Source organism: Xenopus laevis, chromosome 2S (assembly GCF_017654675.1).
Source record: "Xenopus laevis strain J_2021 chromosome 2S, Xenopus_laevis_v10.1, whole genome shotgun sequence".
NCBI classification, from domain to species: domain Eukaryota; kingdom Metazoa; phylum Chordata; class Amphibia; order Anura; family Pipidae; genus Xenopus; species Xenopus laevis.
In genome coordinates, this window is record NC_054374.1 from 108844844 (window position 1) to 108861971 (window position 17128).

General features: G+C 35.5%; 1 protein-coding gene across 1 annotated transcript in view; it reads left to right on the forward strand.

Annotated features, from left to right (window-relative positions):
- The window catches only part of LOC108709742 (transmembrane protein FAM155A-like), a 243543-nt gene extending 227502 nt beyond the window's left edge, over positions 1-16041 (forward strand). The window contains exons 2-3 of the mRNA XM_041584257.1: positions 10494-10665; positions 15213-16041. Of these exons, the coding sequence (XP_041440191.1) occupies positions 10494-10665; positions 15213-15502 (462 nt within the window). The 3' untranslated portion in view covers positions 15503-16041. The remainder of the gene's footprint in view (positions 1-10493; positions 10666-15212) is intronic.
- Positions 16042-17128: the final 1087 nt, after the last annotated feature.

The window sequence follows — 17128 nt, forward strand, 5'->3', positions numbered from 1 at the left end:
GCTGTGAAGATGTGGAATTCTCTCCCTGAGTCAGTTGTACAGGCTGATACATTAGATAGCTTTAAGAAGGGGTTGGATGGCTTTTTAGCAAGTAAGGGAATACAGGGTTATGGGAAATAGCTCATAGTCCAAGTTGATCCAGGGACTAGTCCGATTGCCATTTTGGAGTCAGGAAGGAATTTTTCCCCCTCTAAGGCAAATTGGAGAGGCTTCAGATGGGTTTTTTGCCTTCCTCTGGATCAACTGGCAGATAGGTAGTTAATAAAAAGAAAAAAAAAAAAAAGGTTGAACTCGATGGACATGTGTCTTTTTTCAACTTTACTTACTATGTTACTATGTTACTATGTAATCCCATAATGTATTATTCTGCTGTGTAACAGTATTAGATTTTCCATGTAACCTTTAACTTAAATTGTTATCTGACGCTATAGCTTAAATACTTCAATATTAGTGTAATTGCAAACTCTGGCCAGGTATAAAAATGTCACAGGCCAGCATGGAAGATTCTGCATTAGGCGATGTGTATGAGTGAAAGTATGAGCATGTAGTGAATACTAATAGAATTTCAGAGACAAAACAACAGATTCACAAGTAGAATAAAAATGTGCTAAATTGATTCGAGGCATCTGCTTGAAATGATTCTGTATTATAGGCAGAATGAATGAGTTAATAAGAAGATTCAACCCTACAACAAATGTGTACAACATAAACTTCAGCAGTCAAAGCTGAACTTGACAGTTACTGATTTAATATGAAGTAGTCATTAAGTAAAAAGAGGGTGCTGCGCTGCCATGCCTGTTGTTAGCTTTTACACAAGGAGCTCATTAGGAAATGTCATGTCAGGCAGTTGGTTCAGACAGACAAAGAAGTCACCAAGCCAATCACGGCCATTGTAGACAAGATGAATAGAGCTGTTATATCCCAGTCATGTGATCTTAAAAAAGGAAAAGTCTTTAGGCAAGATTTTGCTAGGTTGGGGATATGATATGCTTACACTGAATGGATGACAAGCACAAAGGTATACACAAAATAATCAGAATGCTAATGAGGAAACACAGTCTTAGTGGTATAATGTTGTCAATACCACACGCAAATCTCATCATGTTAAATGTGGAGGAATCAAATATTGGAGAGAAAAAAAAATGCTGAAATATACATGTACATGCTCAATGGCTCAATGTTCAATGGTCTTATTGACTAGATGAAACTAGCAATCACAGTACAGTAGGTAACATTAAGTGCATCCCATCTGGCTTGTTTTCTGAGTTCACATTATTTTAGTTATTATTTTGTTTTACTGTGCAATTGCATTGCTATGCTTATCAACATCAAGATGATTAAAAAACTTTTGTCCTAATTTAGATGCAATGTAGCGGGAGTCCATATGGCTTCATTTCCGTTTTTTGGTGTGTGAGAGACATCTGTGCCTAATTCTTTAGGAGCAGCTGTGCTACACCAATTGATGTTGGACATGAAGGGGACTATGGAGCTATTGCCTAATCAGAAGGTGACAGTAGCTTGAGGCTTCCCATGTGTCAATAAGCACAGCAGTGGTTGATTCAGAACTGAAGGAAGGAGGGACTAAGTAGGGTGAAGCACAATGATATGGAAGTTGCTAATTTTGATCAAGTACCTTTAATTAAATGGTTTTATGGGCAACTGACTGCGGGGAAAGTGCCGGAGCCATAACAGCGCTTGTGGACGTAAAGGAGCCCTGTGAATTTTTTTATTTGTTTCAATCTAGCCCATTGTACTCGATACTCATAAGTATAAAGTATATGAGGAATTCTATAACCAAATAAAGACATAATTGCTGTATATTTAAGTTTTATGTGATATTTGGGGGCGTATTTATAAATGGGTGAAAGTGTAAGTAAAGAAGAGAGTGGTGGAATGTCACGCTGGCAGATTGTGGCAATCACTTACTTGTAGTTTAAATCTTTGAAAAATACTCCCCTAAATACTCCTCGTACCTGCAGACCATATGTTGTGGTGACTCTTAATAGGTATTTCAGACAGGCAGCACAGCATACTGGGAGGAGGCTAGTGACTGGGCTGGGAAGGGTGTAGGAGCTGGCAAAGTTGGCTAGTGGCGGGAAGTGAAGCTCAGCGCCATTGTTGGAGGATCTGGAGCAGCATCCCACCCACCTACATGTGGATTGGTCTAGGTGACTAGGCAGGGGTTTTTCATACGGGTGTTTGGTCATCAATTTTGTCACAGTGGGAAGTGGAGTACTTGTCTTGGGGAGCCTATGGTCAGTGAATGTTACCGCTAAGTATACAACTAGTAGTATGTAGGTTCTTTGCAGGCAGGAGTTACACAAGAGTGGTGACAATTGGTTGCCTGTATTTACTTGCCAACATGGCCCCTTAGGGGTTGGGAGGCTGGCATGTCAGGTGTATGGTGGGTTTATTTTAGGCAAGCATTCAATGAATGGGAATTTAAGTTTAAAATTGTGCATTATATGTTAATTTAATGTATGACTGTATCAGTACTGAATTGTAATTAAAGCTGTGGTCTTTTTAATTAAGATTTGTATGTCATTACTGTGTCTCTGGGAAAAGAGGAAAAGGCATTTTCTCCCACAGGGATTGATGCTGCTCTTGTCAGTGTACATTATTCCGTAGAAAATAAAAGCTACTAATAAAGAATCAACAATATGTAATCTTATTTATCTTCCACCTTGAACAAAATTGGCACCATAATTTTCATTTCACACATCTTAATGCCTGTAATTTTTCTAGTTACAGTAAATATGTACTGATGCCAGCATAGGTAAACCTTATGGCAAAAGTCTATGTATATATTTTCTTTACACATTTAAAGGAATAAGCATTTGTAAAAAAAAAACAACACAGTATTCTTGACCTCTGTTACTAGCTAGATGTATAATTTACAGCCAGTATTTTCAAGTGGAGCATTTTCCTTGATAGTCAGAAACATTCCCTTAGGCACATATACACTGTAGTTGTATCACTAGAAAAAAAATGCTATTTTTCCATTTTTTCCCCCAAATACCCCATTTCAGCCTGTAGGTATAAGCGAACTTCCTACATATGGATATGCATTCCAAATCAGAATGTTATTGCAGTAATATATTTTTAACAGATGGGGATATGTGCAACCTTTGGTCTTGTATAATCAGCTTCTTCATAAAAAAAATATCACTGCCTTAAGACGCTGCATTCTTATTGTAATCCCCTTCTGCCACACAAATGTAAACGGCAATGAAGTCTTATAATAATAACATTGTACATGGCTCTATGGAACAATTTGTAGTTTTTATCCCTGGTGGATTATTACAAAATATACAAGTATTAGTCTCTGTTTACTGTGACTCAAGATACAGTGCATTTTTGAGCACTGGGGAAAAAAAATCTGCTGACATTATACATTTTGTGTAGTCTATATTTTTAAGTGGTGATTTGTAATATTTAAATGAGTTATGTTGAACCACTAGTATGAAGTATTGTAGTGTAGAATACAAGTGTAATTTTAGGTACTGGCTACTGGATGTTAGGAAATTTTGGTACATAAACAAAAAAAGCAGGGGATACCTCAATATAAAAATATATATACTTCCAGCACCTTCTTTAAGTATACATCTGGCAGGGTTTGGACCCTTACACAACTGCTTTTCCTCCAATACCCTCTGCAACTTTGCGTTCTTATCCTAAAGTTTTGCCACTAATAGGAAGGCTATACGGAAAAGAACAGTCAATGGACTCTTTTGCTAAGTGGAAGACAAGCAATGCCCCTAAAACACAGGGAGGCCTATTTTTCAAAATTGTATATTTCTAGAATTGTTTTTAATTTGTAAAATCTCTAAAATCTCTAAAATTTACTGAACTCAAATGTGTTATCAAAGGTGTGGCTTACCTTCAAATAACTTTTATTATAGTATAAAATTAGGCCATTCTTACGGGACCTAACATGTATCGTTTGTTTGGTTTGTTTGTGTGCACTGTGAATCATAGGATCCCTGAGGGCTGCCCATATTTTTTAAAATGGTAATTTTCTATTTATGATTACCTAATTGTACATACTACTAAAAAGGTATATTATTATGAAAATGGTTTAATTGCATAAAGTAGGGTTTTACATATGAGCTGTTTTATGCAATACATTTTTATAGAGACCTGCATTGTTCGGGGGTATAGTGTTTCTTTAAATGTAACTTTTTTTTTCATAAATAATGTTATAAACTGTTGGTACAGACTTAAAAAGCAATTTGCTATTTATGTCTCTGACATCCGTAGTTTCCTGCAATCCAGATTAATGTTTAGTGTATGTATTTGTGCAAACTTTAATTTGAAATACTGATTCCCAGCTTGCCTTCATTTACACTTGATTTAATTTTTTTATATGAAATTATGAATTTTCTACTGCAGTGTACTACCATCTTATGATTTATTTCTGCAAATGGTCCCTTTTTATCAGTCCCTTTTATTTCAGTTATGTTACTAAATGTTCTGATTTTTATCTTTTTATTTGGCACACTTTACGAAAAACTAGAGCTTATGAGAATTGAGTGACATCTGAATATTATCATCTTTTTGCAGATTTTAAATAGCTTATTCTGGCAGAATTTAGTTTACTAGGGGAAAAATAACTACTCTGCAATGTTTTATCTTTCAGTACAAGCTGAATGCCTTAGTGCCTGGGACATTCCATTCTTCTTGACGTTTAAATGACCCCATCCCAGTCTGCAAGATTATGGGTGGTTGGGGTCATGTACTTAGACCCCCAGACACAAGTGCAAGACGATTGAAAGTTTCAAAAGAGCTCATTAGAATGCACATGTATCTAGAGTCTGGCAATGCTCTGCATCAGATAAAATCCAGATTGGGTTTTATATTTTTTGTACTTTGCACCCTGCCCTGCAGGTAAGAAAGTGCAAGTAGCAAATGACCCCTGATGATACCTTCTGAGTTCATAGACCATACACATATTGAATTCTAGAAGTTACAGACTACAGTACATGATATAATTCTAAAGGATGTTCATAGTTGTAGATTAAGCTAGTATGCTGTATAGAAACTAGAAAAACAAAGCAAGGCTTAAATAGTTATACTGTACATTCAGCCCTAAATGCAAAAGTGGACATTAAGGGGCCCATTCATTAAGTTCGAGTGAAGGAATAGAAGAAAAAATACTTCGAATTTTGAAGTGTTTTTTTGGCTACTTCGACCATCGAATGGGCTACTTCGACCTTCGACTACTACTTCGAATCGAACGATTCGAACTAAAAATCGTTCGACTATTTGACCATTCGATAGTCAAAGTACTGTCTCTTTAAGGAAAAACTTTGACCCCCTAGTTCGCCACCTAAAAGCTACCGAAGTCAATGTTAGCCTATGAGGAAGGTCCCCATAGGCTTGGCTAACTTTTTTTGGTCGAAGGATAATCCTTCGATCGTTGGATTAAAATCCTTTGAATCGTTCGATTCGAAGGATTTAATCGTTCGATCGAACGATTATTCCTTCAATTGTTCGATCGAAGTATTTGCGCAGAATACTTCGACTTCGATATTTGAAGTCGAAGGATTTTCATTCCCCAGTCGAATATCGAGGGTTAATTAACCCTCGATATTCGACCCTTAATACATCTGCCCCTAAATATAGCTACCCTTGAAGATATTTAAAATTAGTATTTTTTTCTGTTCTGTGCCCTTCACCTAATATAATCTTCAAAACAGAACGCTATAAGCACACAGTAGAAAATGACACCTGTAAATATGGTCTCCTAATAACAGCCTATACAATTATTATGAACGTATGTGTTAGAAATGATGTGTCTGCATGTAAATGTTCTATATGAATGAAATCTGTATTTTACAGATTTTTCTAAGTAAACTGGTATTTTCTGTTTCTTTTTTGTTCTGTTAACTTTACCCTCCATTGAATGAAATCAAAACTGGCTTTGCTTCAAGGAAAACTATACCCCCAAAATGAATAGCTAATCCAACAGATTGTTTACATCTTATTAAGTGGCATATTAAAGAATTTTACCTGGAATATTTATGTAAAGGAGAAGGAAAGGTTCGAAACAGTAATGGCATTAAAAGTTTTACCAGATTTGTGCCTCCTGCTCTGTTATATTAGCTCAACTCTAGTCTCCTCTTTAATCAAGTTATGTACTTTGTAAGTTGCCTCTTTCTTTGGGAGATTGCAGGCGCCATTTTAAAAGAGCTCATGTCACTTCCTCCCATGGCTCCTCTGCATTTCAGCACATATGAGCTCAATATGCAAATGCAGAAAGAAAGAAAAAAATTCAGGGCACGTTTTGCTGTGCAGTGTTTTGGGAAATCTATGTTCAGGGAGAATGGGAAGCTGAGCAGGATTGGAACAGGTACTGAGTTTAGTAACACGACTTTGCCATTTCATAGGCAAAATAAGCAACAGGAAGCTGAGCTGGGGGAATATGTTTCTGACTATATTAAGGCTTAGATTTGTGGATAATGTTGTTTTGAGATCTCCTTTAAGTAAATATTGCCCTTTTACATCATTTGCCTTGAGCCCCAAATTTTGTGATGGTCTTTGTGCTGCCTCAGAGATCACTCGACCAGTGACAAGAAGAAGTGTGGAAGCAAAAGACAGAACTTTGTCTGTTAATTGGCTCATGTGACCTAACAAGTATAGTTTGTTTGGTTTGTTTGTGTGCACCATGAATCAAAGGATCCCAGGAGGTAGTCCTTAGTTCTTAAATTCGCAATTGTCTATTTAGGATTACCCAATGGCATATACTACTAAAAAAAAGTATGGTTTATTTACATGAAGCAGTGTTTTTTTCATATGAGCTGCATTATGTGATATATATTTATAGAGACCTACACTGTTCAGGGTTATACTTTTCCTTTAAAGGACATAGAAAAATTCAGTGGGGGAGGGGTTTCTGTATGCTAAATTTCTTCCTGGGCTGGTGCTTCTTTTTGTATTATTGTATAATTCAAAGTCAGAGAGGAATGCCTGGAAGAGTCAGGTAAGATTGTGTCAGGTAAGCACTTCTTTAGAAAGTCCACAGTCCAGTGCAATTTTTTTCCAATAAGGAGCACCAGCCTAGGAAAATAAATTAACATTATGAGACCCCCCTTCTTCAGTGAATAAGGCTTTTCTTACCTTTGCTTCCTGAGGAGCCAGATCATTTTGTGGTTGCAAAAGGGCAAAATCCCCTGCGTGTTTATTTGCAAACAGTGTAATATTTCAGAAGCATACCCTTTGTCAAACATGTCCTGCCTTGCGCTTGATATGATGCGCTCTATACTCCAGTATACCCCATACTCAAGTTCTTACTGAGTGAGCACTAAGGGGATTGATTTTGCATCTCTTAGGCGCATATTTATTATGCTATGAAAACAAAATTCGCCAAAAAAATGTTGTAATATCCCCTGTTTTTTACACAGCATAGTATATATGCACCTGAGTGTTCTGGCATATGGAACTGTGGTATGACCCCTTCAAAGCCAAAAGGATGGACGGCACTCAGTTCAGGGAGGTAGCAAGTTTATTGCAGGCTCCTGCAAGGTTCTAATGCCCTACGCGTTTTGGGATACAATCCCTCAATCATAGGCAGGTATGACCCCCTCCTGTGAACAAACATTTTTGTATGCACACACATAGTTCAGCACTTGCTCAGACTTGTGTATTCAGTGCTCGTGAATGGTAAGTTTTGCTCATACAAGGGTACGTTGCCCTTGACAAGAGTCTATATTGGCTGCAACCAGTACACTCCTGGATCTTCAATTAACTGTGCCTATCTAGCCTTTGAAGTTCATGGTTGGTGCTTTTAATGCATTTACTCTGACGTAGAGTGACAGATAAGCAATGAAACATTTTAGGTCCTTGTAGGAGAAAGAAGGTTGAAAATGCTTCAAAAATATTCATTATTTGCAATTAAAAAAAGAGCCAGAAACAAGACTCTCTTTATAGCAGACATGTTTTGATTCATTCAGTTATATTATATGTCACATTCCAGTACCTGGTGTGTAGATGTACAGACATATGGGAGGGTCATAGGTAGGAGTTCAGGGTTCTTTTCTTTTTGATATGAAGCAGCAGATGTTGGTAGCATGTCCCCTTCAGGCATTAGATGCAAATGGCCAGACGTGCTCACAGGCTGGCAAGCTGAACTTCAGCAACACAGAGGACATTTTGTTTTCTAAAAGAAAAAAATACGTCATTTGATTATGAAAACCATAAAGTTATATTACATAACATTTTTATGTGCAAAGCAAAGGAATCTAATTATAGATTTACAAATATGACAGGCCTTCTTTCTTTCAATTAAAATTGATGCTTGTTTGTTTCTTATGAGCAGTATTCATCAATTGAGTTTCCTATTAATTTATTAACATAAGCACATTTGGGAAGATTCAATATGAGCTACTGTACTTTCCTGCAAATAAAATTAATTAGTATCAATGTTTTTGTCTCCAAATACATGAATTACATTGTCAGAGTTTCATCTTGTTAGTTAACTGATGCCTGTGTGTAATTTAAGGCGAATACTAATAGTAAATTCTATGTATTCTTGTGTATATAACTCATGAAAATAGGAGGTACATGCAAGAATAATATGCAAATGCCTGGATGCACATAAACAAAGAAATACTATTAAGGAAAGGTCTTGGCATTGCCAGTTGTTTTCTTATTCTATAAAGCATAATTATTTTATTTTTTTGATTGTTCACCCAATTCCCCCATGTGAATCAGTGAGAAGACACTATGGATGCTGAGCATAATATCTGAATCATATGGCTTGAGGTGAAAATGAAAAAGAATATGCACTCCATTAATTATTATAGCTTGGAGTTGATGGCAAACTTGCCCATTCAATGGGAAACCCTTTTGTAAGTAGCATTTGAAAGTGGCATCACAGATGCTGGCGATTTCATGTAGAAGTCAATTGGTGTTATCCCAGGCAAAATGTGAGCAGTGTTTAAAATTTTCTAAATTTTTTTTTAAATCTCTTTATTTATAATTGATCATCAATAAAAAATAAAAAACAATTAAAGCAAAAAACATAAGTAAATTAAAAGAAAACAAAAGAAAAAACCAAAATGTATAGAAATTATAACTATGGCTTGGACAGTGGTTAGTAAATCACTGTAGAACTTTAATCTATTGGGGCATTTTCTACATTTTTTGACAGTTGGTATACCCATTAAAATGATGTATAGAATTTTTATACTCATGTTTGAGTTTGGTTAGATTTCAAGTTTTCTCTAATCAAAAAAAAAAATATCACATTTTTGTAAAACAAATTAGAATTGTGATAAATAAGCCTCCCCCATTTAGCAAATTATATCTGCAGGCACCTAATAGACTCACAATAATGTAATAATACAAAATATTTACCTATAATACAAGAATTGACCTATTTCCCTGCAGTAAGCAATGGGTTTTATGCCACTCTGATTTAATGACAGCAGTGTCTGGAATGAGGATACAAAGGCTCATTTACCAAAGCAACAACTATTGGAATTGACTGAAATGGAGAAAAAATTGTACATACATGAATTCCATTAATAACTGGTAGTTTTCAACATTCCAATAGGGGCCTGGTTAAAAAGTGCTCTGCCTGAAGTCACAGCAATCCCTATATTTCTGCTGCAGCTTGTCTTAAAACTGCATCTGAGCCTTACAGTATATAGCTTGCTAGTTATATTACTTATTTCTGAGCATAATAATTAGCTATCTTTTACAAAATTCTAATGAATCAAGACCCTTTTTTCCCATGTTTATAGATGCTTTTTATCTGTTTTTGGTTCTCAGGCGTTTTACAGATACTTGCACATGCTTTATTTATTGCATTAAAGGACATGTAAATTCTACCATGTATATAAGTTGGACATATTTCCCCACCCAAGCCACATCATTTGTACTGCATATACCCCCTCCATTTGCCAGCACCATCACATTTACCTAAAACAAATATCTGTAGCAGCTTTCACCCATTGCCCATTTTCCTTCTGACACATCATCAGTAACACTGACATTTGCAAACAGGACATGTATGCAGTAAAGTTCATGCAATGCAGAATGCAGGTTTACACAGGCACAGCATACTTTGATAAAAAGTTCTGCTGGGGTTGAGAACTGTAATGGTTAAGCTGAGCTCAGGAGAGGGGGTTTGGGGTAAAAAATAGGATCAGAGAGCTAGAGTTTTTATGGGAACCAGCAATGCTATCTCTTCATTGGCTGTTAGACTGGAGGGTGTGTATAGTAATCTGAGCTGAGAAGAACTGAGCATGCTCATAAACCAACAGCCAAAGGAAATTCCCAAGAGAGGGGGCCGAGTGGGTTAGAGGAGGGGAAGGATTTCTAAGTGATTAAGGGGATGTTGCAACCTTACTGGTAACCTTTTTACAACCAGAGTGGAAGTTATCTAAATATTTCACTAATTATTTTTTGTGGAGAAGCTTTACATGTCCTTTAAAGTAACAAAAATGGATCTGCCTAACACATCTACCCTTTGTTATGTTTTTTTTCAGGCTGTCTATAAGTCTTGGCTATGTTCTGTGTATTTTGAAGTCACCCAGTCAGAATGCATTAGCAAAATCCCATGCAAGCAATACTGTTTGGAGGTACAAAAAAGGTGTCCCTTTATCTTACCAGATAATGATGATGTTGTCTATGGAGGCCTATCAAGTTTCATATGTACAGGTAAGCTACATGTACTATTTTGAGTAAAAGACAAAGGTTTAGGACCTATTATCTGAAATTCCTGGGACCTGAGGTCCAATGAGTTTTTTTTTTTACCTCATATGAAGTCAAATGACCTCAAAATTAGAATCGTATATTATTTAAGAAAAAACTTGAATACCTAAAACTCAAACAAATATTATCGACCTGAAAACTAGAATCTAATTTGACTAAACTCTAATCAAGTTTTTTATCCGAATGTCAGGAAGGCTTTTAACATCTTCAAATATGTCACTGGACCTCTCCCATTGACTTATACATGAACTCGGCAGGTTTTAGGTGGCGAGTAGTCGAATCTGAATTGTTCCCAGGGTCCAGGTATGATAAATCTTGAATTCAAATTTGAATTCCAGTTATTATCAACTCAAAAATCCAACTTGAAAATTCGAATTCGAATTTCCATTGTGAACCTTAATTAATCTGCCCCTAAAAATGCAACTAGCTCACTCTAGCCATTCCCGATATACTAAAAGTTTCATTCATTAGCCAATAAATACATAAATTAATAAATAAGCAGTGCAAAAGGTAAATAAATGACTAGTAAGGTGCACCACCAAATACCTTGCTGAATTGTCACTATTACAATAAGTAGTTGCAAGTACTTTCGAAGTCATGTAAAAGTCAATGGCAGATGTCCCCTTTTATGATTGAGGGGTTTGGGCTGCTTGATGCTGGTTTTTGCTCGAAAAAAGTTTTTCGGAAGACAATTTTAAAAAATATCACGGTTTGAATTGACGCACGATTTAGTCTAAACTTTTCCTACACGTAAAATGTTTTTTAGTTAATTAAGCCAAATTGCAGTTGGCAATTAGGTAGAATTTTTATTATTATAGAAAAATACCCTCCCCCCCCCCTTATTGTTAACTATTACGATTAGTTAGCAATCGGTACATGTATAAATAATAACACCTGTGTTAAATAAATCCAATAGAATCATGTTGCCCCCAATATGAGTTCATGCAGTTTAGGATAAAGTAAAATGTACTGTTTTATTTACACTGTTACAGAGAAAAAAGAGATACTTTTTCAAAATTAGAATTATTTGCTTAAAATGTGCTCTATGAGAGATGACTTTCCTGTAATTGGGTGCTGCATAAGGGATCCTACATAAATTAACAAAAACTAGAAATGTGACTTATGGGCAAAATGTAAATTAATAGCACAAAAACATTTTTAGTTCTTGAGTCAGATCCTTGTATGCACTGTACGTGTGTTAGCATGAGGGTCAGTTTTAACAGACCATTCTGTGATCCTGTGATTATGTTTGTTCCAAAATATTACAACACCTTCAAGCACTTCTTAAAAGTAGGCAATGCAAAATCTTAAAATTCGCAATGTAATAACAGTTTAGGAATAACATTGCAAAATGTTAATTCTTATTTGTGTAAATTGTTTTGCTCTTTGAGACACTTATTTGACATTGCCCCATTCATCTACAAACAATTGCAAAGTAAGTTGCAGCAAATAGTCTCTTCAGCTTCATAAAAAGGTAATTCAACTTCCCCTTTAAGAGTGGATCAGAGTCTCTGTGGTGTAGTGACATTTATTTTCATGTTCAATTCCCTTGAAGGTCTGACTAAAAAGGAATTTGAACCAGAATGATCTCTGACTGCTGCAGTAACTAATCTCAAGTTTCTTCTCTGTTGCAATTAGTATTTGATGTGACAAGCCATTTGTTTTGTTTTTACATGTGTCTGATTAATTATAGAGGTGGAATTGACACTTTGCCTGTTTTCTCTCTTAAAATGATCATGCTATTACATAATTACATAGTTATTGAGGTTGAGAGAAGGACATAAGTCATTCAAGTTCAGCCATTAACAAACCTCTTCTGCGTGTGCTGTTTCATAGAAGTGCTTAACAATAATAACAGTTAATTAATGAATACTACAGCCGTTATCACCTTGATAGGGCATACAACTTCCTTCCAACATGCAAGAAAAATGACAATTGAATTTCCCTGTACTTGAGCATTTCTCAGATAATAAGGTTTTACCTACAGCCCTTTACACACTGAAAATTGTGAATCCTTGTTTAAAAGGACTGCCATGTAGAGTTTTGACTAAAATGTTTTATATCACTAAGAAAAGTTTTGAAATGTAACATGCTGGCTATCCAGAATCCTCAGGAACTGGGGTTTTCTGGATATAGAGTTTTTTCCTAATTTGAATCTCCATACTTTATTTATTAAAATCCGATTTTTTTCTGGTCAGACTTTTTAAAGGGAAAAAAAATTTCAGAGAAAATATAAATGTATTAAACTCTGATGATGTTAAAAGTCAGAATAAAAAGGACTCCAACTCAGACCTAGCCAGACCATGTAGAAGTCAATGGCAGATGTCCTGTTGACATTTTAAAGATATCCTGGTCTGCCCTGGATTTCATACAATAATCTGAAGATATGATATGGTTTACTGGTGATAATCCAAAAAAGTCTGAGTTTTTCAGGAGTCAAATGTGAATAAAAATTGTACACCAGATTTTTTCATGATTTTATCTAGTCTTTTCCCACACAAAATTTTTTGGTGAAAATGTATTGATAAATAAAAAATCTAGCTAGCTAGCTAGCCTCATGCAAAGTTACGATGATAATTATGTTGAAAAAATTCAAAGTACTATCTATGGCCAGATGATATTTTCCACTCCAATCATAACTTTTAAAATTTTGGATTTGTTTCCTTAGGCTATACCCTGGATAACACACCATCTCAACTAAAATTTAGTAAAAATAGAAAAAAACCACAACTAATTATTTTCCCTCCCTAAACAGAAGCTTACTATTTTATTATTTAGATTGGAACTAGATTTGATGACAGGTTTATTTAAATTTGTGGAAGGGGGGGCAATTCTCCAATTTAGCACTTCTATCTTTCCACTTTTGACTTTCTTTTATTTCTTTGAAGTATCACGAGATAATTTCCTTCATTCTCAAGAAACTGCTAAACCCTTTCTTTATTTCAATACCAGGACTAATGCAACCGTCGACCCTACAGAATTTCATCTTCCTATAATTTATTTTAATCTTAAAATTGCAATAAATCCAAAAAAAACATATTTTTCTTACATTCTTATACTCCATACTCTAAAGTACATTTTCACACCATGTTACTATCCTGTTTTATCCTATCTTAAAAGTTATGTTATTTTTTAAAATTTTTATACAAAAACCAACAGATATTTTGGCTCAACCGATGGCTACCTAAAATAACATCCACTGCCACATTCAACTTCATCAAAAGCTTTGTTCAGTGGCTCCCAGTTCAGTTTATAACTCTTAAAATCCTCACCTAATATTTTTCAATATTGTTCCTGTCATTTGGTGTGTTATAATATGTACCAATGTTTCCTTTTAAAATTCAAAATGTCTCTAGCATTATACTACATTTAGATATGTTTCTTCATTTTACTTTCCAAAACAGATTATTATATGAATCCAGCACCTCCATGTGGCCAAAACAGGGAATGATATACAGTAGTTTCAATCTGGTGATTGTAGGAATACAGTATGTTTAATAGAATATTTTTCTGATCATACAGATATTACAATATTACACTAGCGACATTTTGATTAATATTTTAAGTAATACCTAGACTATGAGTCTTGTTATTCAATATAATCTACAAGTCATTTTTGTATAGTGTTTCTTACTTTTAGATGTGTGGTACATTAGAACTGTAAGCAGGTAGTGTTCAGTTTAAAATGCCTTGACCCTCAAAGTGTTACAGAGCAGTAATCCTAATCACTATTCCATCATGTGACTGCATGAAAATGAAAGGGCCTCCTGGGAAGCAAGCTTGAAAAGAGGAGATAGAGGGTGCATGACTTAGAGTGGTTCTGTAATATTGGTGGCTAGTTGTTTCATTATGCTACATCTAGATATTTTTCTTTATTTTACTTTACAAAACAAATTATTATAGGTATGCTGGGGTGGGCACCAAAAAGGGATCCCCCTTGTTAAGGGGTTCATTGGATGTGAGGGATCCTAGGCTAGGTTCTGTCAAGCAGTACAATAAAACAAGTGTGTCATGGGTAGTAGAAGGCATAGGCCTATCTCATGCTTATGGTGTTACACTATGGTACGCTTGCTATTACAATGAGGACAGTCTTCAGCAGCTTAGTCATGTTATGGTTAAAGTCTAATTTTTTTTCATTAAATTCAGTGTACTGTATTAGTCTTGGTTAAGGGTTGCACAGAGCCCTGGAATGGAACTTAAGCATGTCAACATATTTCCTGTTAAACAACCCACAGGGGGTATGTAATACAATGTGTGAAGTTTGGTTGTTATGGGTTACTGCACCAAGGTAAGCTTATGTCCTTTTTAGCATATAGGGGATGGATCAGGGACATAATATCAACAGACTTCCTTAGTTACATATATTTTGATAATTTTAATGTTTAAGCCCACATTATATTAAAGCCATATAGACTGGAATTGTGCCTTTGTTTTCTTTCATAACTTAGAAACAAATTATGTTCTACCAACTCCATGTGCACCTTATTTTGCAGGGCTGTATGAAAACTATCCAACCAATGCAGAACCAGAATGCTGTGATGTCAGATGGAAATTATTAGCAGATAACCAATCCAAAGGGACTAAAAAACCATATGACTCAACGTTGCATCACAGGACACCCGCAGCTTCATCAGCATCCAGACTGTGTAACAGCAGACTTAAACTGTGTGTTCTTGTACTGATTCTCTTACATACAGTACTAACAGTCTCAGCAGCACAAAACTCAACAGCACCGGGTTTTGCAAGCATCATACTGGAAGACAATTCAACAAATGAGGAATAGAAAAAAAATGGATTTACATAAAAAATATATAAACAGCTGGCCCATTGCAGAATGGTACCACAGTCAATGATGAAAGAAGCGAGGTGTTGGTACCTGATAACCAATTTTCTCATGGCATTCAGGATACAGCTGAAATAATTGGGCCTGATTCCAAATTTCTAGGACACAAAGGGACAGCTTTTTATTGGCTAAAAGGCTGTATGATGACTTTAAATTTCTCACTCCATTTTATACACTGTGTTTTAACATCTGGGTTTTCTTTTTTGTTTGTTTGTTTGATTTTGCTCTTGTTAATACAGGAATTCTTTTTCGGGAAAGGTTTCTGAAAACGAAACCTTTTCACTGTCTATATATTTCTAGTCATTTTATGTATTCATCTGATAACATTTTTTTTTTTATTGTCTTGTTAGTTTCTACTCTTGGGAAATGAATGCTACGAATACATCCATAGCAAACAAAACTGAAAATGTCCATTTTTTCCATCAAACCATTCTTTTACTCATCTCCCCAAAGCAAAAATAAAACAAACATCTGCTTGGTTCTGTCTTTGTAATCACAATGAATGGGTGCACACTATTGTGGTGTGCCTCTGCCACAGTTGCACAAATCAGCTGACTGAATAAAACCAATAGCAGGGAGGGGACTAATTATGTCAAAGTACAGTTCCTGCCATTCTCAGCCAGACACTACTGCATTCTTTTCTATAGGGTTGGAATTGTAAATTGGTAACAGCTAGGTCACATATCCTTTACATCTACCCTTCAGTCTACTGTTGGGAGAGGGTCATTAATCTAATACAGTGACAAATATATCTCTCCTAAGATAGTTGAACAGTTACCCAGTTTTTTTTCGTGAACCTATAACAAACTGTGTTGCTCCAGTTCCCATTTAATATGTCCAGTCTTTAACTGGTCAGTTGAACAGGAGCAGCCTTTAGGATTCAGTATGTGGAACCAGTTGAGCTCAGAGAGTAAAAGGGTTGATGACCTTCACATTGGAGGTAAAAGTGTTGGCATTCATTGTGAATTACGTTTTAATTTCTGCCACAGTCACCTTTTTAACCAGCTTATAATGACATACTGAAGTGGGACGCTTGGAAAGCAGATAAAGAAAATGGGTTTTGATTTTTAAAATATTTTTTTTTTATTTGGTAAAAATGGCTAATACCATGCATCAAAGTCTTATAACAGTATGTTTTATAGAATTAATAATTTGTAAATGTGCATTTCTCTCCAGTTATGTCCTTTCTTCGATCCAGTCCAACATCATCAAAAAAAGACTGATCGTAGTAGAGCTTTAGAAGGACATCAGTAATACATGGAGTTAGACTCCTCACACATACTAGTATATGTTGTTTCTAACTATGTTTATCTTCAGTATGGGTGATTTTCAATACATTAGAGCACACTGTTATGGCGCTTGATACAAAAGCAAGTTTCATCACAGTGAGTTCATTGGTATCTGTATGAGATCCTGCATGCTCATCATGAAATATTGGTAAAATGGTGAATGTTTTGATGAATGCCATCCATAATCCCTTTCGCATTCAACTGTGAATCCTTTTTCATTTACAATTATCAAGAAATTGATTCTACCACATGAAGGTATATAAGAGCATATCATCTT